We start from the raw sequence: 25,453 nt of genomic DNA, 5'->3' as shown, positions 1-25,453 counted from the left end.
TTCATTTGTGTGCAGGACGGCCAGTAGCTGGTCCTGCGGGGAGAGCAGAGCGCCTTCTTTCTGCAGAGAGAGACGAGGCAGGAGGCCACATTTCTGGTAGTAACGCTGAGCTGCCTGCTCACACAGCCACGACACAGAGCAGGAGTTGGCCTCACTGGGATGCAGAGCAATGACCGGCGATTAAACAGAAATTAAAAACAAAACAACAACAACAACAAAAAAACACTATACCAATCAGATTGGTGATTTATTTTTATGTACTGCTCAAACTTAAAACTTTTCACCGACCTTTGTGGAACTGGGATCAGGAAGACGTCTTCCTGAACCCGGACCCTCATTCTGATTGGTGGAGGAAGTGACGTGGGCATAGGAGCAACCAAAGTTTGAGTTGGAGGCTAGAGTAAACAAAATAAAACATTCAAGCACTGTTAAAACATCTGTATTTAATGTCGTCAACTCTTTGTAGAAAGACAAAGCAGAGTCTGTGGAGGGATCAGAAAGTCTAAACATCAGGAAAGTAAAAGTTTGTCAGGTGATGCTACAAAACACCAAGGTATAACTATATATAAGATCCGAAATGGGCGATGTCATCTTTTACTCCTGGACAAAGCCCACGGCATCCAGGCTGCAGAAATATGTAAAAACAGCTCGCCCGTTTTGATCAGCTCGCGCTCATTTACTTCCACATTCATCACTGTTCAAAATGAATCAGAAATGAAGACACATCATCTTCAAGTTATATCCCCTAGTGACACTGAATTATAGTTATTCTCTCACTGAGTGTGCATTTCCTGAATAATTCATGTGTAGTCTCACTCTGACTATCACCTTTTCACACTTGGAGTGACTTATTCACAATCACTGTGTTGTGTGTATTTCCTTAGTTAGTGTTACTCCATCCGTAACTAACAAACAGCAAAAGAGCATTCCACTTCTGACCTAAGCATGGATAAGGAGAGGTGGGGGCGGTGTGTCTGATCTCCAATCGTCATCATCTGCATCCCCAAGCTGTTCTTTCTCTGAGAGAGGCCTCTACTGGACAGGGAGGAAACTGCAGATCCTGAAAGAAAAAGGGCACAACAAGCTAGAAAAGTGGGAAAAGCACGAAAAAGAAAAACCAAACAAACCCAGTCTAATCTGCAGGCCGTGTCCGAGTTCAAATACTTGTTTTGAATTCCAGCTGCAGAAGATAAGGCAGTTTCCTCTACTCTTGGCCCAGATGAGTGTGGTAAAAAGCAAACTTACAAATCAGATGTCCTTGCAGAGCCTTAACTCCATCCTGTACATCCGATATGGACTGAAGCTGTCTGGTGAGGCTTGCTATGAACACCAGCTGCCTGATAATGTTGATGACCCACTCTTTCTGTGAGCCCGCACAGCCTGTGTGTGTGGAGGGATGTCGGAAAAAAACAAAACAAAAAAACAAAAAAACAATTAGCCTGAATTAGGACTAGTTGTCATCATTTTTTTTTCACATAGCCACGGTTTTTTCTATGGTCTGTTTTTGGGCCATTAATGTAGTTTGGTAACAGCATTATGCTTAAAAATGTTCATCTTTTACTGTTACCTGTTGTGGATCACAAAGTTTAAAACTACTTAAAAACACACACAAACACAACAAAGTAACTCCACCATGTGTCTATCCGGTCTTTAAGTGATGACGTGATCAATCCTACTTCTGGGCCCAAACTACTCTGCGTTTAATAAGGCTGTTGTGTTTTTAACATGTTTTAATGCTTTGTAACTTGTTCTATTTAATCTCAACAAGCCCCTTACAAAAAGTAAGTGATCACTGTCGGCCTCTCTCAGTTTTTATTACAACTATTCATTTTAAAGCTCAGTTTTTAAAACCTTACCATGTAACTACAGCCCAGGCAATGCAGCAGCACATTAATGACTAACCTGTATGTGGATGGATTATCTCAGTTGTTCTCTTGACTGAAGTTTGGTCCGTTTACAGCATCCTGCCATGCCACTGCATTTGTCCCTAACCATCGGGAACCCTCACCTTAACTCTTATCCAGTGGAAAAAAGTTCCCCTTCATCACTGTGTTAATGTTATGCTAACATAGCTGTTTCGCTAGTCACATAGCACATCACTATATACCAGCTAGCCAAACTTCAGTAACCCTACAAACATCACTGCTGCTTACTTTCCTGTCTTCATGTATGTCAGAAGTGATAGCAGAGCTGTGCCTTTTAATTTGTTTTAGAAATCCCTCAGTCAGAACCTGGTATATTATATTTAGACGGAAACTAGTGAGCTAACTCTCTGCTAACTTCTAACTTCAGACAGATTTTTAACTCTCAGTGATCATTTGACTTTGGGACCTGCAGTGTAGTTTGGGTCCAGACACGCTAATGACCAGACTTAAAGACCAAATTTCGGGTCACTTTTGCTGGTCCCAAGCCCCAATAAAGAAGCTAGCTTGAAGCTTGACATAAAAAACAATAATTGCTAAGAAAAGTGTAATTTGTAGTTCTAAATATATTCTAAATGCATTTAGATCGTTTTTACTCACTTTATGTCTCTTCCACGATGTTACGTCTCTCTCCTATGTTGGTTACAATTACATAAGCACTTAGCAGGACAGTGGAAAAACCCAGGGCCACAGTGATACTGAGAATTCCACGGTGTTCACTGTCTTCAGCAACCTTACGAGGGCCGGTTGAACGGCTACAGTCTTATCATACACGTGCAGTGTTCCTACAAGCCATAAGGTTACCTTGAGTGAGGAAGATGATGATTGAATGTCCGTCTGAGTCCATAGGTTGAGGTGCAAGCACATTTCTCCCATTCTCCACAGAGGGCAGTGGCGCATAGGTGTGACGTCACTAACACTTAAGTTGCCTTAGAGTGATAGCAGAAAATTGTGAGCGTTACACTTGTATGCGGCTTGACGTAGGCACACATTGGCAGGGATGTGGTTGGAACGGCTGACTAGATAAGGCCTGGTGTCCAGCTAATGAAAAAGAGCCGAAAATTGGGGTGCGGCTGCGCAGGTGTGCACTTTAAATATAGCACTTTTGCCCTGTTATTCCGGGCCGCCCGATTGGCTCATGGGAACGTGACAGGCCCTATGGCAGAGATTGAGGACAGAGGGCAGTGGTTCGAATCCCATGCGGACCATATGTTGGGGACACAAAAAAAAAAAAAAAAAAAAAAAAAAAAAATCCCTGGCTCTGAAATTCACTTGCTACGCTTGCTAGAAGCCTACAGGCGAGCCTACAGAATGGGCTCTCTCTGCCTTTTTTTTTTTTTAACCCCTGTCTCAAAATCTCTTCCATCAATCAATATTGGTTGTTATGGTTGCTATGGACGCCAAACACACCATGCATTGTCGCTTTCTCAATCTCTTCTTCATGTCCGAACAAACGCTCAATTTTGCCTTCATTAACACAAATTATACATCAAAATGTAGGTATTTTTCTTGCCTTTAACAAAATGGCACTGTCATTATTGTAGGAGTTGCCGTTTTCTCGCAAATGGCCTCGAAGCAACACAGTTAAAAAATGTCCACATTCAAAGTCTATGGAGACTTGAGTGAAAATGACAGCTGAAATTCTGTAACAGAGGCGTTTTCAACTCCTCATATCTCCTAGATGTATTTTTCTTTAGAGACCTGAAAACCGCCTTGATTTTTTTTTTCCTTTTTTATTAAAGCCTGCTGATTGTTACAGTGAAAGAATGATGTCGACAGTCCGTGTACTTTTGGAGTTACAGAACATTTTGTAAGACGAAGAAACGGCAGTTTTCACCTCTCAGTTGTGGTAAACGCTTGAAATATATTATAGGGCAGGCCGCGGCGTAGAGAACGCGCTTTGGGAGCGAGAGACCCAGGTTGAAATCTAGCCAGTGGCAGTATCTAATATCGTTCCCTAATTCACTTTATAATTACAAATTCTCAACACTTGAACATTCCCACGTGTGTTCTGATCAAAACAGTGCAAGAATGAGCTCTTTAGCTTTTGATTTACAACCTATCCACATTTCTTTGCGGACACTCCTGCATGTCACAAATACATTGCACAAAGCGCATCTGTGGCTGTGTACCATTCGTGGTGCGTTGGCTCCCTCTACTGGTACGCGCCTCATTCAAATGTCGCCACACATTTAAAATTGCAGGGTGTCTTTACACTGTCATAGCTCCTAGATAGATTTCTTCAGAGCTGAAAATCGCTGTGATTATTCACCATAGCCTGCTTTGTCTTACAGTGAAAGAACGATGTCAACGTATAACATCGTTGGTTACTTTAATTATGTTTGTTTTTTTAAATCAAATCCTACAAAACAGGACCATTGTGACACAAAACCTCTCACACACTAACACAAACTCTTTATACAGATACAGAGCTTTACATGTATAAATAAGGCAGACAAAAATGCATAAAACACAAGCTATCCACAGACTGTCGGTGGACGCCATGTCACTTTATTTTGTTTTTATCTTGTTTCTTTTTGGTGTAGCCTCATTAAACAAAATGTTTATAAAAATGACCACTTTTATTATGAATTATTAGGAAATTAATAATTCATTATTAATTATTTATTATGAACACACCTGCCACCCTCAAGTAGAGGTGGCACAGAGGAGGCACTTGGAGTTTCGGTCGAGAAAGTGTCCGTGTGACTGAGTCCTGTCCCAGCTCTGCTTCAAGGTCTGTCGGTCCAGCTTGTTGAGGGTCTGAGAGCAAAGACTGATATCCTGGACCAGCTCTGACAAACTGTCCAGGTCTTGACTCTCCCAGGGGCCAGAGACCTGACAACCTGCAGGTTAAGCAACAAAGAATCATTTTATTTCATATCCATAATTTCCATTTTCCCCCCTATAAATATTTGACATCCAAATGTAGCCTGTTAGCTAGCGTTCAGCAATGTTTTCTGCTCCATAAAATGGAAAATTAATTCACAGCTAATCTTTTTTTTAAATCTTTAAACCACACTTCTATATTGTAATGTCTGTGTGTGTAATCATCATGTAACACCTCTGTGCATACATACTAAATGTTCAAACTTAGAAATGCGTCAAAAGGAAACGCACTGATAGCAAGAAACAAACTGTTGCCAAGTACAACTTTGCACAGGTGATAAAAACATCAAAGAAATCCAAATTGTGAATTAGTGTGAAACAGTGAATCTAAGAATAGCTTTAGAAAAAAAAAGGAACTCCATGGAGTATCTCCAAGTTCAGACATACCTTCGAGGTTTAGAAGTGTCAGTGGTCGACGGGCCTCTCTGACAGACGCCAGGATGTTGTGAAGTCCCACTGATGTAACAGACGGATTTCCTGACAGATTCAGACTCACCAGTGTGGGACACGACGAGAGGCACCTGTGAAATAATAAGAAAAAGTCCAACAGGCCAGTAAAGAGTGACAATTTAAACAAAGGCAAAGCCCCACTAACATGAGTAATAACTGAGCCGTAGAAATGACGCCCTCACACACACACACACACACACCTCGCCAAGGTAGCTACACTGCTGTCTGTCAGCCCATTTGCAGCCAGGCTGAGGTGGGTCAGAGAGCACTCGTCCTGCAAAAACACAAAAGTCTTAACCTGATTGCACAATTATATCTTTCGACAATAAATGACATTGCATGATTTTTGCGTGCACACCTGTGACAGGACTTTGGCGAGGTGTTCCAGTGCCGGGTAATCAGCAGGCCCTCTGCAGACAGCTGACAGGTCCACGTGTGGGAGGCAGTGGAGGGGCAGAGTCTTTAACACCAGCTCAAAGCCGGTGGAGCCCAGGGGATTGAGGGACAGGCACACTGCTTTCAAATGGCCTGTGCCTGAACGTTCAGAAGATGTAAAGTTAGTTGCAGTTTTGCTTATGGGTGGGAGTTCAGTGAAGCTTAAGGCTTCAGTCAGCTGCTTGTTAGAGAGTCACCTGTGAGCGCGCTGGCTAGCAGCAGTCGATGCTGCTGAAGGAAATGAGCAGTGAGACCTGCAGAGACCGCTTGGCTAGCACAGGGCAGCAGGACAGCAGACAGGACAGAGACTCAGACACGCCGTCCCCCAGTGGGTTCATACTGAGGTCCAGCTCCTCCAGGCACTTTGAGTGGAAACGAGCAGAAAAAGCAAATGATCACGAGAGCCAATTCTCTCTGACAGATATCATTGATATGAATCAGGTTAGCTTGTTATTAAGATCTAAGGTAGTTATTAAGACCAGAGGTACTTAAATACAGGTTAGATGGTAAACCTGGAGCTGCCACTATTGGCTAGCTGAGGCCCTTACCGGGAATGCAGGTGCACTCTGTCCCTTTAAAGCATTTACAGCCTTCTCCAGGCCGTCCCCTGTAATGCAGTTGGCAGAAATGTCCAGCAGCTGCAGACGAGGCATGGTGAGCGTTGTGGCAATCAGCTCAGGGAGAAGGTCGTCAGACATACGGTTTCCAGAAATTCGCAGCTCCGTGAGGCTGGCCTGAAGTTTTAGGGCACGGAGGAGCGGGCTGAGGGAAGAGGCGGCCAAACCGAGACATTTGGAGTCCTGACACGGAGGAACCCCGGTCCCGAACCTCACATAGCCGGGAGACACGCTTGTTCTCATCTACAGGTAGAAAGAGATGGTACTTCATAACAGAATACAAGAATGCACATGTGTCCGTTTTATAATGCATTTCCTCTGTGTTGCTCACCCACTGCTAGACTTTGACAGGCCTTCTTGTATCGCTCAGGGAGAGGAGGGAGATCCCCACGAGCAAACGTCAGCCAGAACCCACAACACAAACCCATCAGTTATCCTGCACTGGTGCGGGAAAGTGAAGCCAAGGATTCAATCCCAAAAACTGTGATTCCTTCAGTGTCTCCTGGAAGCTGGCTCCAAAAGCAAGTCAGCATCCAGTCTGGTAATAGAAATGGTTCTAATCTTTACAGTTTCTCAGATTGTAGTTTCTCAGGCAGCTTGTTAACATAATCAGCCCTTCACCTTCTTACCAGAATCATATAGTCTAAAACCTGCACGCCTCATCTGGGTAAGAAAGATGAAGTCATTGTGGAAGGACCTAGAACCTCCATTCCTTCTATCAGTGATTTAATGAAAAGACCTCTGTGTCTATGAGAAAGTCTATTTTATGAATTTGGGCCATACTTTGCCTAAGAAAAGGAGTATGCTCACTGGCTGACATGCAAGCTGTTTCACAGTCATAGCTGTCCTCTTGTCACTGTGGGTTGTTTTTTTTTTTTTAAATCCAAGATAGCAACGGTGACAACATTTGTCTTAAACACTCGTGATCAGACTTCATCAACCAATCATGGTAGTCTTCAGCATCTTTTAAATTGTCTGTGGTCCAAGTATGGTCACTTCTGGCTCTCCTCAGTGTCACCTCACCTCTTCATTTGTGTGCAGGACGGCCAGTAGCTGGTCCTGCGGGGAGAGCAGAGCGCCTTCTTTCTGCAGAGAGAGACGAGGCAGGAGGCCACATTTCTGGTAGTAACGCTGAGCTGCCTGCTCACACAGCCACGACACAGAGCAGGAGTTGGCCTCACTGGGATGCAGAGCAATGACCGGTGATTAAACAGAAATTAAAAACAAAACAACAACAACAACAAAAAAACACTATACCAATCAGATTGGGATTTATTTTTATGTACTGCTCAAACTTAAAACTTTTCACCGACCTTTGTGGAACTGGGATCAGGAAGACGTCTTCCTGAACCCGGACCCTCATTCTGATTGGTGGAGGAAGTGACGTGGGCATAGGAGCAACCAAAGTTTGAGTTGGAGGCTAGAGTAAACAAAATAAAACATTCAAGCACTGTTAAAACATCTGTATTTAATGTCGTCAACTCTTTGTAGAAAGACAAAGCAGAGTCTGTGGAGGGATCAGAAAGTCTAAACATCAGGAAAGTAAAAGTTTGTCAGGTGATGCTACAAAACACCAAGGTATAACTATATATAAGATCCGAAATGGGCGATGTCATCTTTTACTCCTGGACAAAGCCCACGGCATCCAGGCTGCAGAAATATGTAAAAACAGCTCGCCCGTTTTGATCAGCTCGCGCTCATTTACTTCCACATTCATCACTGTTCAAAATGAATCAGAAATGAAGACACATCATCTTCAAGTTATATCCCCTAGTGACACTGAATTATAGTTATTCTCTCACTGAGTGTGCATTTCCTGAATAATTCATGTGTAGTCTCACTCTGACTATCACCTTTTCACACTTGGAGTGACTTATTCACAATCACTGTGTTGTGTGTATTTCCTTAGTTAGTGTTACTCCATCCGTAACTAACAAACAGCAAAAGAGCATTCCACTTCTGACCTAAGCATGGATAAGGAGAGGTGGGGGCGGTGTGTCTGATCTCCAATCGTCATCATCTGCATCCCCAAGCTGTTCTTTCTCTGAGAGAGGCCTCTACTGGACAGGGAGGAAACTGCAGATCCTGAAAGAAAAAGGGCACAACAAGCTAGAAAAGTGGGAAAAGCACGAAAAAGAAAAACCAAACAAACCCAGTCTAATCTGCAGGCCGTGTCCGAGTTCAGGGCTCTCAAAATTTCAAAATCCCTGGTAGCCCTTCGGGCAGGGACTCTTCAGTTTTTGGTAGCCCAAAATAAATGTAAGTAGCCCGAATAAAAAAAGAGAGCAATTTTTTGATTGATGTTTTGTTTACTGTTTTGTTTCCTTTACAATATTATACATTAAAGTATAATATTGTAAAGGAAACAAAACATTAATCAAAAAAATGTTGAAAAACAAATTACAACATTGTATAAAAATTACAATCATCAACTCAAATACTTGGTTCTAATTGAACAGAAATTTCTATGAACTTGTAAGAACTGTGTAGGACATGAATCAGTCTGTGTCAGATCCTGAATTTGAAATTTCCACTGAAGTCACGGGTAAGAGACAAGTGGAACCAAGATCGAGGCCATTTGCTTTTTGAAGTTTGCAAAGACTGCTAAATTTTGCCAGTGGTAGTTCACTCTTTGCAACATAGTACGCTGTTCTAAACAGATTTTTCAGGTTTATTTTTAGTATGTTATTTGCAATTGGTGTTTGTTCTGGGAAAGATATTGCAGACTGAGCAATAATGCATTTCTTGCATTTCTCATGGGTTCTAATGGGGGCCTTTCTTAAAATGACTGGTCCCAGTAACAAAGGCGCTTGTCGACTCAGAAATCGAGAGAAAACCAACAACACACCCGGCAGAACATTATGTTATTTACACGGGTGCACATAAGTGGTCCGCATGTGCGCATTCCCTGTCAAAATAAAAGACGCGCACCAGATAAGAAGTTGCAACGCGCGTTTGCGTCCATATAAAAAGCACTGTTTTTGTCCGCTAGAGTGGGATTTTCACGGCACATTCCGCACCACATCTCTGTGCGTTCATCATTTGTTTGAAGCCAGCTCACCTCCTGCAACCACTTTTCTGAGAATACATGCTTCTTTTGTGGTTCGGACTCCTTCTGACATTTCTTTGGAGGTAGAGGAACACCAAAGTAATTGCTTAAAGGAGCTTCTTCGACATCTTTAAGAGTTCTAAACAAATGTCTGTCCTCCTCCAGAAAATCTTATGTATGCAAACACGCGTTGCAACTTCATATCTTGTGCGCGTTTTTTATTTTGACAGCGAATGCGCACCTGCGGACCACTTATGTGCAGCCCTGGTTATTTAGCTCGTCATATTGCAGCCACAGAAATTCTTTTGTCCATGAAACCATAAAGCTGCACTTTCTTTTTGCCTTATAGTCTGATTTGTCATAACTTTTCCGTTTTGTGGTAAGCTTTTCTTTGGCTGTCACTTCTTCACCCTGACCTCTCTTATTTGGCTCAGCAGAACTAAAATATATATCCTGCTGCTTTTACACACGCACTCACATAAGCTCAGCGATTCTCTGCGCGATCAACCTCTCACATGTTTAAGCTGCGGGAGATTTCACTTGTCATGTTTGCATAGTAAGCTAACGATTAATAAGACGATGTCAGAGGAATTGATGCGCAAATTATCATCACTCACCAATCAGTACTGTCGCTCTCTATACACAGTTCGCACGATTGCAAAGTGAAAGCAAAAAACAAGCGCAAATTCAAACGCGATTTCAATATGTCACATATTGACAGTGGCTCACCGATGCCAATGACATAATTACCCAGCTACATTTCTGAAAGAATGCAAAAGCATTGACATATATTTTTCCTTCCTAGAATAGCCCGACGGGCAGGGCAGAGATAGATTTTGGTAGCCCGACTGGAAAAATCGCTAGCCCCGGGACGTCGGGCTAGCGATTTTGCGAGCCCTGGAGTTCAAATACTTGTTTTGAATTCCAGCTGCAGAAGATAAGGCAGTTTCCTCTACTCTTGGCCCAGATGAGTGTGGTAAAAAGCAAACTTACAAATCAGATGTCCTTGCAGAGCCTTAACTCCATCCTGTACATCCGATATGGACTGAAGCTGTCTGGTGAGGCTTGCTATGAACACCAGCTGCCTGATAATGTTGATGACCCACTCTTTCTGTGAGCCCGCACAGCCTGTGTGTGTGGAGGGATGTCGGAAAAAAACAAAACAAAAAAACAAAAAAACAATTAGCCTGAATTAGGACTAGTTGTCATCATTTTTTTTCACATAGCCACGGTTTTTTCTATGGTCTGTTTTTGGGCCATTAATGTAGTTTGGTAACAGCATTATGCTTAAAAATGTTCATCTTTTACTGTTACCTGTTGTGGATCACAAAGTTTAAAACTACTTAAAAACACACACAAACACAACAAAGTAACTCCACCATGTGTCTATCCGGTCTTTAAGTGATGACGTGATCAATCCTACTTCTGGGCCCAAACTACTCTGCGTTTAATAAGGCTGTTGTGTTTTTAACATGTTTTAATGCTTTGTAACTTGTTCTATTTAATCTCAACAAGCCCCTTACAAAAAGTAAGTGATCACTGTCGGCCTCTCTCAGTTTTTATTACAACTATTCATTTTAAAGCTCAGTTTTTAAAACCTTACCATGTAACTACAGCCCAGGCAATGCAGCAGCACATTAATGACTAACCTGTATGTGGATGGATTATCTCAGTTGTTCTCTTGACTGAAGTTTGGTCCGTTTACAGCATCCTGCCATGCCACTGCATTTGTCCCTAACCATCGGGAACCCTCACCTTAACTCTTATCCAGTGGAAAAAAGTTCCCCTTCATCACTGTGTTAATGTTATGCTAACATAGCTGTTTCGCTAGTCACATAGCACATCACTATATACCAGCTAGCCAAACTTCAGTAACCCTACAAACATCACTGCTGCTTACTTTCCTGTCTTCATGTATGTCAGAAGTGATAGCAGAGCTGTGCCTTTTAATTTGTTTTAGAAATCCCTCAGTCAGAACCTGGTATATTATATTTAGACGGAAACTAGTGAGCTAACTCTCTGCTAACTTCTAACTTCAGACAGATTTTTAACTCTCAGTGATCATTTGACTTTGGGACCTGCAGTGTAGTTTGGGTCCAGACACGCTAATGACCAGACTTAAAGACCAAATTTCGGGTCACTTTTGCTGGTCCCAAGCCCCAATAAAGAAGCTAGCTTGAAGCTTGACATAAAAAACAATAATTGCTAAGAAAAGTGTAATTTGTAGTTCTAAATATATTCTAAATGCATTTAGATCGTTTTTACTCACTTTATGTCTCTTCCACGATGTTACGTCTCTCTCCTATGTTGGTTACAATTACATAAGCACTTAGCAGGACAGTGGAAAAACCCAGGGCCACAGTGATACTGAGAATTCCACGGTGTTCACTGTCTTCAGCAACCTTACGAGGGCCGGTTGAACGGCTACAGTCTTATCATACACGTGCAGTGTTCCTACAAGCCATAAGGTTACCTTGAGTGAGGAAGATGATGATTGAATGTCCGTCTGAGTCCATAGGTTGAGGTGCAAGCACATTTCTCCCATTCTCCACAGAGGGCAGTGGCGCATAGGTGTGACGTCACTAACACTTAAGTTGCCTTAGAGTGATAGCAGAAAATTGTGAGCGTTACACTTGTATGCGGCTTGACGTAGGCACACATTGGCAGGGATGTGGTTGGAACGGCTGACTAGATAAGGCCTGGTGTCCAGCTAATGAAAAAGAGCCGAAAATTGGGGTGCGGCTGCGCAGGTGTGCACTTTAAATATAGCACTTTTGCCCTGTTATTCCGGGCCGCCCGATTGGCTCATGGGAACGTGACAGGCCCTATGGCAGAGATTGAGGACAGAGGGCAGTGGTTCGAATCCCATGCGGACCATATGTTGGGGACACAAAAAAAAAAAAAAAAAAAAAAAAAAAAAAAAAAATCCCTGGCTCTGAAATTCACTTGCTACGCTTGCTAGAAGCCTACAGGCGAGCCTACAGAATGGGCTCTCTCTGCCTTTTTTTTTTTTTTTTTAACCCCTGTCTCAAAATCTCTTCCATCAATCAATATTGGTTGTTATGGTTGCTATGGACGCCAAACACACCATGCATTGTCGCTTTCTCAATCTCTTCTTCATGTCCGAACAAACGCTCAATTTTGCCTTCATTAACACAAATTATACATCAAAATGTAGGTATTTTTCTTGCCTTTAACAAAATGGCACTGTCATTATTGTAGGAGTTGCCGTTTTCTCGCAAATGGCCTCGAAGCAACACAGTTAAAAAATGTCCACATTCAAAGTCTATGGAGACTTGAGTGAAAATGACAGCTGAAATTCTGTAACAGAGGCGTTTTCAACTCCTCATATCTCCTAGATGTATTTTTCTTTAGAGACCTGAAAACCGCCTTGATTTTTTTTTCCCTTTTTTATTAAAGCCTGCTGATTGTTACAGTGAAAGAATGATGTCGACAGTCCGTGTACTTTTGGAGTTACAGAACATTTTGTAAGACGAAGAAACGGCAGTTTTCACCTCTCAGTTGTGGTAAACGCTTGAAATATATTATAGGGCAGGCCGCGGCGTAGAGAACGCGCTTTGGGAGCGAGAGACCCAGGTTGAAATCTAGCCAGTGGCAGTATCTAATATCGTTCCCTAATTCACTTTATAATTACAAATTCTCAACACTTGAACATTCCCACGTGTGTTCTGATCAAAACAGTGCAAGAATGAGCTCTTTAGCTTTTGATTTACAACTTATCCACATTTCTTTGCGGACACTCCTGCATGTCACAAATACATTGCACAAAGCGCATCTGTGGCTGTGTACCATTCGTGGTGCGTTGGCTCCCTCTACTGGTACGCGCCTCATTCAAATGTCGCCACACATTTAAAATTGCAGGGTGTCTTTACACTGTCATAGCTCCTAGATAGATTTCTTCAGAGCTGAAAATCGCTGTGATTATTCACCATAGCCTGCTTTGTCTTACAGTGAAAGAACGATGTCAACGTATAACATCGTTGGTTACTTTAATTATGTTTGTTTTTTTAAATCAAATCCTACAAAACAGGACCATTGTGACACAAAACCTCTCACACACTAACACAAACTCTTTATACAGATACAGAGCTTTACATGTATAAATAAGGCAGACAAAAATGCATAAAACACAAGCTATCCACAGACTGTCGGTGGACGCCATGTCACTTTATTTTGTTTTTATCTTGTTTCTTTTTGGTGTAGCCTCATTAAACAAAATGTTTATAAAAATGACCACTTTTATTATGAATTATTAGGAAATTAATAATTCATTATTAATTATTTATTATGAACACACCTGCCACCCTCAAGTAGAGGTGGCAGAGAGGAGGCACTTGGAGTTTCGGTCGAGAAAGTGTCCGTGTGACTGAGTCCTGTCCCAGCTCTGCTTCAAGGTCTGTCGGTCCAGCTTGTTGAGGGTCTGAGAGCAAAGACGGATATCCTGGACCAGCTCTGACAAACTGTCCAGGTCTTGACTCTCCCAGGGGCCAGAGACCTGACAACCTGCAGGTTAAGCAACAAAGAATCATTTTATTTCATATCCATAATTTCCATTTTCCCCCCTATAAATATTTGACATCCAAATGTAGCCTGTTAGCTAGCGTTCAGCAATGTTTTCTGCTCCATAAAATGGAAAATTAATTCACAGCTAATCTTTTTTTTAAATCTTTAAACCACACTTCTATATTGTAATGTCTGTGTGTGTAATCATCATGTAACACCTCTGTGCATACATACTAAATGTTCAAACTTAGAAATGCGTCAAAAGGAAACGCACTGATAGCAAGAAACAAACTGTTGCCAAGTACAACTTTGCACAGGTGATAAAAACATCAAAGAAATCCAAATTGTGAATTAGTGTGAAACGGTGAATCTAAGAATAGCTTTAGAAAAAAAAAGGAACTCCATGGAGTATCTCCAAGTTCAGACATACCTTCGAGGTTTAGAAGTGTCAGTGGTCGACGGGCCTCTCTGACAGACGCCAGGATGTTGTGAAGTCCCACTGATGTAACAGACGGATTTCCTGACAGATTCAGACTCACCAGTGTGGGACACGACGAGAGGCACCTGTGAAATAATAAGAAAAAGTCCAACAGGCCAGTAAAGAGTGACAATTTAAACAAAGGCAAAGCCCCACTAACATGAGTAATAACTGAGCCGTAGAAATGACGCCCTCACACACACACACACACCTCGCCAAGGTAGCTACACTGCTGTCTGTCAGCCCATTTGCAGCCAGGCTGAGGTGGGTCAGAGAGCACTCGTCCTGCAAAAACACAAAAGTCTTAACCTGATTGCACAATTATATCTTTCGACAATAAATGACATTGCATGATTTTTGCGTGCACACCTGTGACAGGACTTTGGCGAGGTGTTCCAGTGCCGGGTAATCAGCAGGCCCTCTGCAGACAGCTGACAGGTCCACGTGTGTGAGGCAGTGGAGGGGCAGAGTCTTTAACACCAGCTCAAAGCCGGTGGAGCCCAGGGGATTGAGGGACAGGCACACTGCTTTCAAATGGCCTGTGCCTGAACGTTCAGAAGATGTAAAGTTAGTTGCAGTTTTGCTTATGGGTGGGAGTTCAGTGAAGCTTAAGGCTTCAGTCAGCTGCTTGTTAGAGAGTCACCTGTGAGCGCGCTGGCTAGCAGCAGTCGATGCTGCTGAAGGAAATGAGCAGTGAGACCTGCAGAGACCGCTTGGCTAGCACAGGGCAGCAGGACAGCAGACAGGACAGAGACTCAGACACGCCGTCCCCCAGTGGGTTCATACTGAGGTCCAGCTCCTCCAGGCACTTTGAGTGGAAACGAGCAGAAAAAGCAAATGATCACGAGAGCCAATTCTCTCTGACAGATATCATTGATATGAATCAGGTTAGCTTGTTATTAAGATCTAAGGTAGTTATTAAGACCAGAGGTACTTAAATACAGGTTAGATGGTAAACCTGGAGCTGCCACTATTGGCTAGCTGAGGCCCTTACCGGGAATGCAGGTGCACTCTGTCCCTTTAAAGCATTTACAGCCTTCTCCAGGCCGTCCCCTGTAATGCAGTTGGCAGAAATGTCCAGCAGCTGCAGACGAGGCATGGTGAGCGTTGTGGCAATCAGCTCAGGGAGAAGGTCGTCAGACATACGGTTTCCAGAAATTCGCAGCTCCGTGAGGCTGGCCTGAAGTTTTAGGGCACGGAGGAGCGGGCTGAGGGAAGAGGCGGCCAAACCGAGACATTTGGAGTCCTGACACGGAGGAACCCCGGTCCCGAACCTCACATAGCCGGGAGACACGCTTGTTCTCATCTACAGGTAGAAAGAGATGGTACTTCATAACAGAATACAAGAATGCACATGTGTCCGTTTTATAATGCATTTCCTCTGTGTTGCTCACCCACTGCCAGACTTTGACAGGCCTTCTTGTATCGCTCAGGGAGAGGAGGGAGATTCCCACGAGCAAACGTCAGCCAGAACCCACAACACAAACCCATCAGTTATCCTGCACTGGTGCGGGAAAGTGAAGCCAAGGATTCAATCCCAAAAACTGTGATTCCTTCAGTGTCTTCTGGAAGCTGGCTCCAAAAGCAAGTCAGCATCCAGTCTGGTAATAGAAATGGTTCTAATCTTTACAGTTTCTCAGATTGTAGTTTCTCAGGCAGCTTGTTAACATAATCAGCCCTTCACCTTCTTACCAGAATCATACAGTCTAAAACCTGCACGCCTCATCTGGGTAAGAAAGATGAAGTCATTGTGGAAGGACCTAGAACCTCCATTCCTTCTATCAGTGATTTAATGAAAAGACCTCTGTGTCTATGAGAAAGTCTATTTTATGAATTTGGGCCATACTTTGCCTAAGAAAAGGAGTATGCTCACTGGCTGACATGCAAGCTGTTTCACAGTCATAGCCGTCCTCTTGTCACTGTGGGGGTTTTTTTTTTTTTAAATCCAAGATAGCAACGGTGACAACATTTGTCTTAAACACTCGTGATCAGACTTCATCAACCAATCATGGTAGTCTTCAGCATCTTTTAAATTGTCTGTGGTCCAAGTATGGTCACTTCTGGCTCTCCTCAGTGTCACCTCACCTCTTCATTTGTGTGCAGGACGGCCAGTAGCTGGTCCTGCGGGGAGAGCAGAGCGCCTTCTTTCTGCAGAGAGAGACGAGGCAGGAGGCCACATTTCTGGTAGTAACGCTGAGCTGCCTGCTCACACAGCCACGACACAGAGCAGGAGTTGGCCTCACTGGGATGCAGAGCAATGACCGGTGATTAAACAGAAATTAAAAACAAAACAACAACAACAACAAAAAAACACTATACCAATCAGATTGGGATTTATTTTTATGTACTGCTCAAACTTAAAACTTTTCACCGACCTTTGTGGAACTGGGATCAGGAAGACGCCTTGAGCGATACCAACACCTGTGAAAACACACCGAAAAAGAAAGAGAGCCCAGAAGACCAGAGAGAAACAAACGTGTGGATCATTGGGTCCAGTTACATTAGACGAGCCAAGGGTGAAGCAAAAGAGATTTTCGGAGAAAATTTCGGACTTAATACCAAAGTCCAGTGGTTTGGCAAATGAGGAATGCGCTGGGGGGGAGTCCTTCCTTGTTTTTATAAGGAGCTATCCACACAGAGCCCACCTGACATACTGGTAATCCATGCTGGGGGCAATGATTTGGGACTCTTTTCTGCTTATGAACTTTCTTCTGTCATTGAGAAGGAATTGATGCAATTGCACACAGAGTTCCCCTCAATGACAATTGCATATTCATCCATCAATGAGCGTCAAGTGTGGATATATGGAAATCCAGGCGAAATCAATAAGGACAGGAAGACTGTGAATGCCAGCATTAGAAAGGCTGTCGACCGCTTCGATGGAGTGATTATTGAGCATCCGCACATCAGGTTTTTTGACAACTCCATTTTTTTACACAACGGAGTTCGTTTCTCCAAGAAAGGAAATGAACTGTTTCTGACAAGCATCCGCACGGCCATCCAGAAAAGTCTTCAGTCACGTCACTGAAAACTGACTTGAGACATTTCTTTCACAGTCCAGAAAACCATACGTTGTTCATTTTAGGCAATGTGAGCAACATATAGCTAACGTGTGCTCTCTTTTTTCTTTTCCTCTGCCTCTCACCCCCCAACCAGTCATGACAGATGGCTGCCCCTTTCTTAGCCTGGTTCTGTCAAAGGTTTCTCCCTTTTTATAAGGGAGTTTTTCCTTTCCACCGTTGCCCAGCGCTTGCTATTAAAGGAGATCATTCGATTGTTGGGGTTGATAGTTTAGAATCTAAACTAAACTAATAAACATAAAACATCAGGTGAGGGGTTCACATAGCATGGAGCACTACAAAAATTACAAATAAAAACATGTAATTGGTGGCAAATCAAAAATAAAATAAAAAAAATTGAAAAATATCTCTTACTGCTCTGTTTATTTCCTTAAATGAACACTTGTACTTTTTGTCATAGAAGAATAAGAATATTAATATAAATATGAACACCAAGGCGTTCCCAGGCCAGCCGAGAGATATAATCTCTCCAGCCTGTCTTGGGTCTGCCCCGGGGTCAAATGCCTGGTGGCACCCTTGCCTCCATGGGCACCTTAACTCATCACTTTTGGCGCAGAGAATGTATTTTATGAACTAATATTAGTAGGCTGAAGCCTTTTATTTGAGCTGTGATTGTTTTTGTTATTAAGATACATATTAATATGTTTTTTTAAGGATCAAGATGTGGGTTTGTTTTTCCAGCTTTGTTAACAGTTGTTTTTTCAGAGATCAGATGTCCTCACAGGACAACATATACAAAAATATGATTTTACAGAATATGATGCATTGGTGTGGATTAAACAGTGTAATAGTTTTGATATTTACCTTAAAGAGCAGTAACCTTAATCAATATTGCACAGATAGAGAAAATCAGCAAAGTTATTGGCTTTAGTTTTGATATTTTGCCAGTAAAACAGTTTTATGTCTCCTGAGGTCTTTTCATTGTTTTATTGTTTCTTTTGCTAAAGAAAAATATCCCTGCCATTCCTCATTGTTAGCTAATCATGAATCCATCACTGGATCACACCCAATTGCTAGCACAATAATCATGTTTAAGGTTGTGAGCTGGTGTCTGATTTGTGTTTTCGTTAAATTAAGGCATCATCTGCACAAATGAACCACTTCATCAGAAAACAGAAAACTAAGTGTCTGTCATGGTCCTGAGTCTGTGTTGCCTTATGCTTTTGTTCATTCCGAGTATGTATTCTGCTGTGATTTTGCCATTTGTTAGGTTTCTGTTCTTTACCTGCCTGCTCCCACTTCTGTGTTCCCTCTGTCTGTCCTCGGTGTTATTGTGTCTACTTATGAGTCCGCCTGTCAAGTTCAGTGCCCTGTCTGGTTCTCTGTCCTGTTTTATTCTGAAAGTTCATGTTTCATGTCAGTGTGTTCAGTTTTACCACTCCCCTGTCTCGTTAGCCTAATTTCTCCCAGCTGTGTCTCCCTCCTGTGGCCCATTCCCTGATTACTCCCCGTGTATTTAAGCCCTGTGTTTTCCTGTGCTCTCTGTTGCGTCGTCTGTTTAACTCCATGTCCGTCTGCATAATTCTGTGTAACCTGGTGTTCAGTCTGCGTCTCTCCGCCATCTTTCTTTGTGCATTTTGTTCCTCCTCCCGTGCGTGTTTGGTAGTGATGGGCAGATGAAGCTTCATGAAGCACTGAAGCTTTTCATCCAATTGGTTCACTCCAGTGCAAAGCTTCTTGAAGCTTCATTTGCTCTATTAGGACACCTACTGGACGTAAAAATATTAGTTGGCATGAATTTGAAGAGTGTGGCCTTTTGCACACAGCCTGTAAATGTCAACAACAAAAGGAGTGTGTAAAACATCTATATTGTATTGATGGCAGCATACTGTGTATATTTATACTGGCAGTATGGAAAATGATCATTTGGAAATGCTTAAAATGGAAATGATCATTTACTGTGAGGTGTGGTGTGGTTGGGGGTGTGGACAGTGGTTGTGCTTTTGTAACGTTGAGGTATGGACAGCTACACACTGAGGCTTTGAGCCTCAGTCCTGCCCACGTTTTATTCTGTAAAAACTAAATTTTCACTGCTTTTATGACCTTTTAGTGGGGAGAACATAGCTAGGATTTAATGATTTCACAAATCTTTTGAATCCTTTGTCCTCCACAATGCTAAATGGCTGGGAGTCCTCAATCACCATGCTAACCAGGTCTTCATCTATTGGAGATTGTTCTCCTGAGGAAAGACAATAAAGACAAAGCACAAATATAAATATCACACACGGAACGTATTACAGTTGTATAATATTGTTATATCATTTAGTAACATTACTGCATCCTATATTATCATTGCATTTGATGGCTCACCTGGTCTTGCTCCACAATTGGTGTTCCCCTTATTCTCATGCAAAGCTCTGTAGTGCCTAAGCATGGATGAGGTGTTGTTGTTATATCCCAGCTCCCTGGCACATAGCAAACACTTCACCTTGTACAAAAGTAAAGCCGCTTAACATAAATTGTATTGCACCATCATTATTATGAAAATACATCTTCTGTAGAAATTTACATACCTTGTTGGGAGGAATAAAATCAAAATGTTCCCACACAGGGGAGGACATCCTCCTCTTCTTAGCTGGCTCCATTCTCTCCTGACTTTCTCTCCTCACTCTCATAAACCTCCAAACTGTCTCCAAACTCTCACTAACCGCAACTCTCCATCAAACACCTACATTTTGAATGAAGTCTGAGGGGTTTATATTGCTGTCATATCTCGCGACAAAGTTCGAACCACTTCATGAACCAGTCACGTGGTACAGCCGGGCAGCGAGGCTTCGGACGTCATCATTTTCAGCTCTTCCCATAAATGAAGCAAGCCTCGATACGCGCATCGCGGAAACGCCCCCTCAATTACTCGACACAAGCTTCGAAGCCTCGATACAGAACGTCACATCACTAGTGTTTGGTTTAAGTTGAGTTCTTTAGGTTTCCCCAGTTTAGGTTTGTTTGCTCCCCGCTCTGCTCCTCCTGTTTTTGTCACCTTATCACCTCTGTAAATAAACATTCACTCGCACCCCAGCCAGTGCCTGCATTTTGGATCCTTTTCTCAATTCACCACACGACTGCTGCGCAGCCGTGAAAGTGTCTGATGCTAAAATACCACATATGTTCCCTCCTATAACAAAAATTAAAAACTAAGGATTGTTTACAGTATGATATTTTTTTATCAGATATGTTCCCATTAGTTTGTGTAGGAATTATTAAACTGCATAGTGACAACCAAAAAACTGGTTCACTCACACCTTAGACCGATGTTGGACAACATGCCTTCCTCTAATGTTAAGTCAGTCTTTGCATTTTTTCCAGGTAACTCCCACAGGCATGACATGATGATTAAAGCTTGGATGTGTAATCTGTCGTGTGTATTATGTGCTCTCCAGCAAGATAAATTCATGTTTTTTATATAGTTTAACAAAACTGTTTGCAACATAGGGTACAGAGGCCTGTTGATTCAAACAGGTTTGTTTAGATGCACCTTTTTTGAGTGCATGTTTTGTATGATAAGTTTTAATCTAAATAAACACTTTAATTAGTAGCTTTAAATAACAGTCATCATACCCTGCAGAATTAGAGACGGAGCAGCCGGGCTATGTAAAAAGCATAAGGGGGCGTGTTCGCAGTCATGTCCAGAGACGCTCCACCACGAGTTACTACTGAGCAGACTCTGGCTCCAAAAGTGGAACATGGCAGCGCCCACAAGCGGGATATTTTGGCTTCATTTTCGCAGAATGGGAGGAAGTGCTGTCGCATCGTTCATCTTTTTATACAGTAATTGGTTAGGACCAATCAGCCAAACAGCAATCTTCTCCTCAAGAAATTTCAAAAATATACAAAACAATATATATAACTTCATAAGTCGACAAAAATAAAATCCAGAAAAATCATGTCGCTTTTCAGATTCATGATTCTTTCGGTTGCATCATAAAGATGTTTCAAGTTCAAGTTTATACATTTAACCTTAAGTTGAGGTCTTTCATGTTTCTTTAACAAAAAAAATCCCTATTCAGAAATCTCTCTTCTATATGTATGGAAGCCCGTTTCCGCCACTAAAAAAAAGAAAAAAAAGCTAGTATCCATAACTCGAAATTTCGAGTTATTTTCTCGAAATTTCGAGTTATTTTCTCGAAATTTCGAGAAATATAACTCGAAATTTCGAGTTACTTTTCTCAAAATTTCGAGTTAGCTCTGCCAATCAAAAATATACGTGAATGAGGTCGCTTTCTTGTTACCCGGAAGCATATGGCGCAGGACCGCGCACTCAAAAACGGATCCCAACAAATTAAAGTACGTTTGCTGATAGTAACACCATGTGATTCAGCTAATAACACAGGGATTTCATCATTTGTGAAGCCAGGCTGAAAACACTCAGCAATCTGTGCATTCACGACTGGATGTAATACCGGTAGCTTAGCTGTAGCATTTGTAGCTGAGGGCTTCAGCTTCCGGGTAACATGGAAATGACGTCATTCACGTAGATTACTGATTGGCAGCGCTAACTCGAAATTTCGAGTTGCTTTTCTCAAAATTTTGAGTTAATATGTCGAAATTTCGAGATAATAACTCGAAATTTCGAGATAATAACTTGAAATTTCGAGAAAATAACTCGAAATTTCAAGAAAATAACTCAAAATTTTGAGTTATGGATCCTTTTTTTTTTTTTTTTAGTGGCGGAAACGGGCTTCCATATATATGATGGTATGTGTGTGGAAATGTGTATGCGTGTCTGTGAATGTACAACGGACCACACAGCAAGCATTTGTTTGGCCTGCTAATATGGCGCCTCGAGCAAAAATCCTGGCCACGCCCCATCCCTTAAGATCCCGCTCCAAAGTCCTGTTAACCTACGGATCTACAAAGAAGATGCTGCACTTTTAACTCTGAGGGAGATGGAGAATGAGCCTATTTCTAAAAAAGTGGAGTGTGTTCCTTTAAGTACTATATTGTATATATTGTCAAAAACTAAAGTGTACACACACACACACACACACACACACAGTTCAGTTCTACAGTTCTTGGCAAGCTCCTTTGACTACGATGACCTGAATGACTGAGAACCTTCACAGACAAATCTCTTAAAATGTTTCCAATAATGAAACATTTCAATGTAATGTAGACAAAAACGAAAAATAAAAAGATAGTTATGGATCAGGACTCCCCGATCCTTACTGCGCATGTGCAAAGTTGGACCGTACAAATCGGGTCTATCCGAATATGCGATGTCTTGATAAACCAAGCAGATATTTGAAATTTACACAGCTACTTTCTCGCCTGAAGATATGTTAAACGTTTATTTTGTGACCCAGAAAGATTAATAAGACTAATTTTCAAACTCAGTAGCAGCCACCATTGTTGGCAGCTGAAATTTGGCTGGGCCGCGCTATGAATTCTGGGATATGGTGAGCCACGAAGGACACACCCGACCCATCCTTCAAATTCGGGGAAATGAAGGACGCATTTGTCGGGGGGGCCAAGATGGCGGAATAAGCGGTTGTACAATCTGCGGGTCTGATTAGGAAACGTGATTTTGATGTCCTGAAAAATACTTTACTGACAAACAGTTACTCCAAAAGGAAGTAGAACGCAATCGAAACCCCCCGGAAGCTACTTTGAAAGACCCTCAGACGGACACAAAGATAAACTTAGAGCAATAAAAATGGCTAACCCCAAGCTAGCAGGTAGCCTTTCCGATCACGATTTAAACCTTGCTGCTATGCAAGAAGCATGTGAGGAGGAAGATATAGAAGAGATGGAACTTCAACAAGAAATCGCAAGACCCATGGGTGACCACACTCCGTTACCAAGTCCCAATCCCAAGAAAATGAAAAGCAAAACTACCGGGAAGCAGGTGAGCATCGAGAATATACAGGGAGTGCAGAATTATTAGGCAAATGAGTATTTTGTCCACATCATCCTCTTCATGCATGTTGTCTTACTCCAAGCTGTATAGGCTTGAAAGCCTACTACCAATTAAGCATATTAGGTGATGTGCATCTCTGTAATGAGAAGGGGTGTGGTCTAATAACATCAACACCCTATATCAGGTGTGCATAATTATTAGGCAACGTCCTTTCCTTTGGCAAAATGGGTCAAAAGAAGGACTTGACAGGCTCACAAAAGTCAAAAATAGTGAGACAACTTGCAGAGGGATGCAGCAGTCTCAAAATTGCAAAGCTTCTGAAGCGTGATCATCGAACAATCAAGCGCTTCATTCAAAATAGTCAACAGGGTCGCAAGAAGCGTGTGGAAAAACCAAGGTGCAAAATAACTGCCCATGAACTGAGAAAAGTCAAGCGTGCAGCCGCCAAGATGCCACTTGCCACCAGTTTGGCCATATTTCAGAGCTGCAACATCACTGGAGTGCCCAAAAGCACAAGGTGTGCAATACTCAGAGACATGGCCAAGGTAAGAAAGGCTGAAAGACGACCACCACTGAACAAGACACACAAGCTGAAACGTCAAGACGGGGCCAAGAAATATCTCAAGACTGATTTTTCTAAGGTTTTATGGACTGATGAAATGAGAGTGAGTCTTGATGGGCCAGATGGATGGGCCCGTGGCTGGATTGGTAAAGGGCAGAGAGCTCCAGTCCAACTCAGACGCCAGCAAGGTGGAGGTGGAGTACTGGTTTGGGCTGGTATCATCAAAGATGAGCTTGTGGGGCCTTTTCGGGTTGAGGATGGAGTCAAGCTCAACTCCCAGTCCTACTGCCAGTTTCTGGAAGACACCTTCTTCAAGCAGTGGTACAGGAAGAAGTCTGCATCCTTCAAGAAAAACATGATTTTCATGCAGGACAATGCTCCATTACACGCGTCCAAGTACTCCACAGCATGGCTGGCAAGAAAAGGTATAAAAGAAGAAAAACTAATGACATGGCCTCCTTGTTCACCTGATCTGGACCCCATTGAGAACCTGTGGTCCATCATCAAATGTGAGATTTACAAGGAGGGAAAACAGTACACCTCTCTGAACAGTGTCTGGGAGGCTGTGGTTGCTGCTGCACGCAATGTTGATGGTGAACAGATCAAAACACTGACAGAATCCATGGATGGCAGGCTTTTGAGTGTCCTTGCAAAGAAAGGTGGCTATATTGGTCGCTGATTTGTTTTTGTTTTGTTTTTGAATGTCAGAAATGTATATTTGTGAATGTGGAGATGTTATATTGGTTTCACTGGTAAAAATAAATAATTGAAATGGGTATATATTTGTTTTTTGTTAAGTTGCCTAATAATTATGCACAGTAATAGTCACCTGCACACACAGATATCCCCCTAAAATAGCTAAAACTAAAAACAAACTAAAAACTACTTCCAAGAACATTCAGCTTTTTGGGTTCATTGAGAACATGGTTGTTGTTCAATAATAAAATTATTCCTCAAAAATACAACTTGCCTAATAATTCTGCACTCCCTGTATATGAAGTTTTACTTGGCTTCACAAAAAGATGCGAGGAAAGGTTTGATTCGCTTGACAAGAAGTTGGAAGCCTTTGAACAACGCATTGAAGTAAACACACAGGCAACCCAAAAAAACAGAGAGGAAATTGACAAGCTAAAGAAAAAGGTGGAGTCGCTGGTAAAGGAAAACAAAGAATTAAAGGAGAGCTGTCTGGAGAGTGCACGGTACCGCAGAAGATGGGACCTCAGAATACTGGGTCTGACAGAGAAAGAAAACGAGAATACACATGAAACAGTGATCGGCATTCTAACAAGAGTGGTTCCTGTGTCAGTGGAAAAACTGCAGCTTATGGTTGATACAGTACACCGACTGGGGAAGAAAGACAATGCTGTGAGCAACAAGGTGCCAAGACCAATCATCATACAGTTCAGCATGAGGACAGCTAGGGATGAAGTATGGAAGAAATCCAAAGAGGCCAGGGTCTGCAAAGAACTGAACATAAAATTTAAAGAGGACTTCTCCAAAGAAGACCGTGAAGCTCGGATCAAGCTGTGGCCCAAGGTGCAGGAAGCTCGAAACAACGGCAGAAGAGCATTCCTGAAGGAGGGTTATGCA

General features: G+C 42.3%; 2 protein-coding genes and 1 long non-coding RNA gene across 3 annotated transcripts; all 3 read right to left on the bottom strand.

The window, feature by feature from the left end:
• LOC308408028 lies at positions 1–1,366 on the bottom strand. The gene is made up of 4 exons (XR_013973748.1): positions 1,246–1,366; positions 940–1,060; positions 289–395; positions 1–154 (listed from the first exon to the last, which is right to left on the bottom strand). It is a non-coding gene; the product is annotated as an uncharacterized lncRNA (long non-coding RNA).
• A 3,840-nt stretch (positions 1,367–5,206) lies between these two features.
• LOC308407655 (tonsoku-like protein) lies at positions 5,207–8,390 on the bottom strand. Its single transcript, XM_080899442.1, has 8 exons — positions 8,278–8,390; positions 7,627–7,733; positions 7,337–7,493; positions 6,245–6,556; positions 5,894–6,058; positions 5,620–5,795; positions 5,462–5,535; positions 5,207–5,332 (listed from the first exon to the last, which is right to left on the bottom strand). The coding sequence occupies exons 2-5, from the start codon at positions 7,704–7,706 to the stop codon at positions 5,909–5,911; spliced, it is 699 nt and encodes a 232-aa protein (XP_080755568.1). The 5' UTR covers positions 7,707–7,733; positions 8,278–8,390; the 3' UTR covers positions 5,207–5,332; positions 5,462–5,535; positions 5,620–5,795; positions 5,894–5,908.
• Positions 8,391–13,597: 5,207 nt separating this feature from the next.
• Positions 13,598–16,766, bottom strand: LOC308407215 (tonsoku-like protein). Its single transcript, XM_080898750.1, has 9 exons — positions 16,740–16,766; positions 16,450–16,606; positions 15,759–15,965; positions 15,359–15,670; positions 15,008–15,172; positions 14,734–14,909; positions 14,576–14,649; positions 14,317–14,450; positions 13,598–13,886 (listed from the first exon to the last, which is right to left on the bottom strand). Exons 4-5 carry the CDS (start codon positions 15,668–15,670, stop codon positions 15,023–15,025), a joined length of 462 nt encoding a protein of 153 aa, XP_080754876.1. The 5' UTR covers positions 15,759–15,965; positions 16,450–16,606; positions 16,740–16,766; the 3' UTR covers positions 13,598–13,886; positions 14,317–14,450; positions 14,576–14,649; positions 14,734–14,909; positions 15,008–15,022.
• Positions 16,767–25,453: the final 8,687 nt, after the last annotated feature.

The sequence above is a fragment of the Rhamphochromis sp. 'chilingali' genome (genome assembly GCF_963969265.1).
Source record: "Rhamphochromis sp. 'chilingali' genome assembly, chromosome: 12".
NCBI classification, from domain to species: domain Eukaryota; kingdom Metazoa; phylum Chordata; class Actinopteri; order Cichliformes; family Cichlidae; genus Rhamphochromis; species Rhamphochromis sp. 'chilingali'.
Note: the sequence above shows the minus strand (reverse complement) of the source record. Positions and strands in the feature narration are given on the sequence as shown.

What these genes read in the sequence shown, in the direction of transcription:
- LOC308407655 (XM_080899442.1), bottom strand. Translation starts at nt 7,706, where the DNA reads ATGCCCACGTCACTTCCTCCACCAATCAGAATGAGGGTCCGGGTTCAG. An exon ending in CTGATCCCAGTTCCACAAAG is followed by an intron (nt 7,494 to 7,626) that starts GTCGGTGAAAAG and finishes TCTGCATCCCAG; the next exon opens with TGAGGCCAACTCCTGCTCTG. An exon ending in TCCTGCACACAAATGAAGAG is followed by an intron (nt 6,557 to 7,336) that starts GTGAGGTGACAC and finishes TTCTACCTGTAG; the next exon opens with ATGAGAACAAGCGTGTCTCC.
- LOC308407215 (XM_080898750.1), bottom strand. Translation starts at nt 15,670, where the DNA reads ATGAGAACAAGCGTGTCTCCCGGCTATGTGAGGTTCGGGACCGGGGTT. An exon ending in AGAGTGCACCTGCATTCCCG is followed by an intron (nt 15,173 to 15,358) that starts GTAAGGGCCTCA and finishes TTCCACTCAAAG; the next exon opens with TGCCTGGAGGAGCTGGACCT.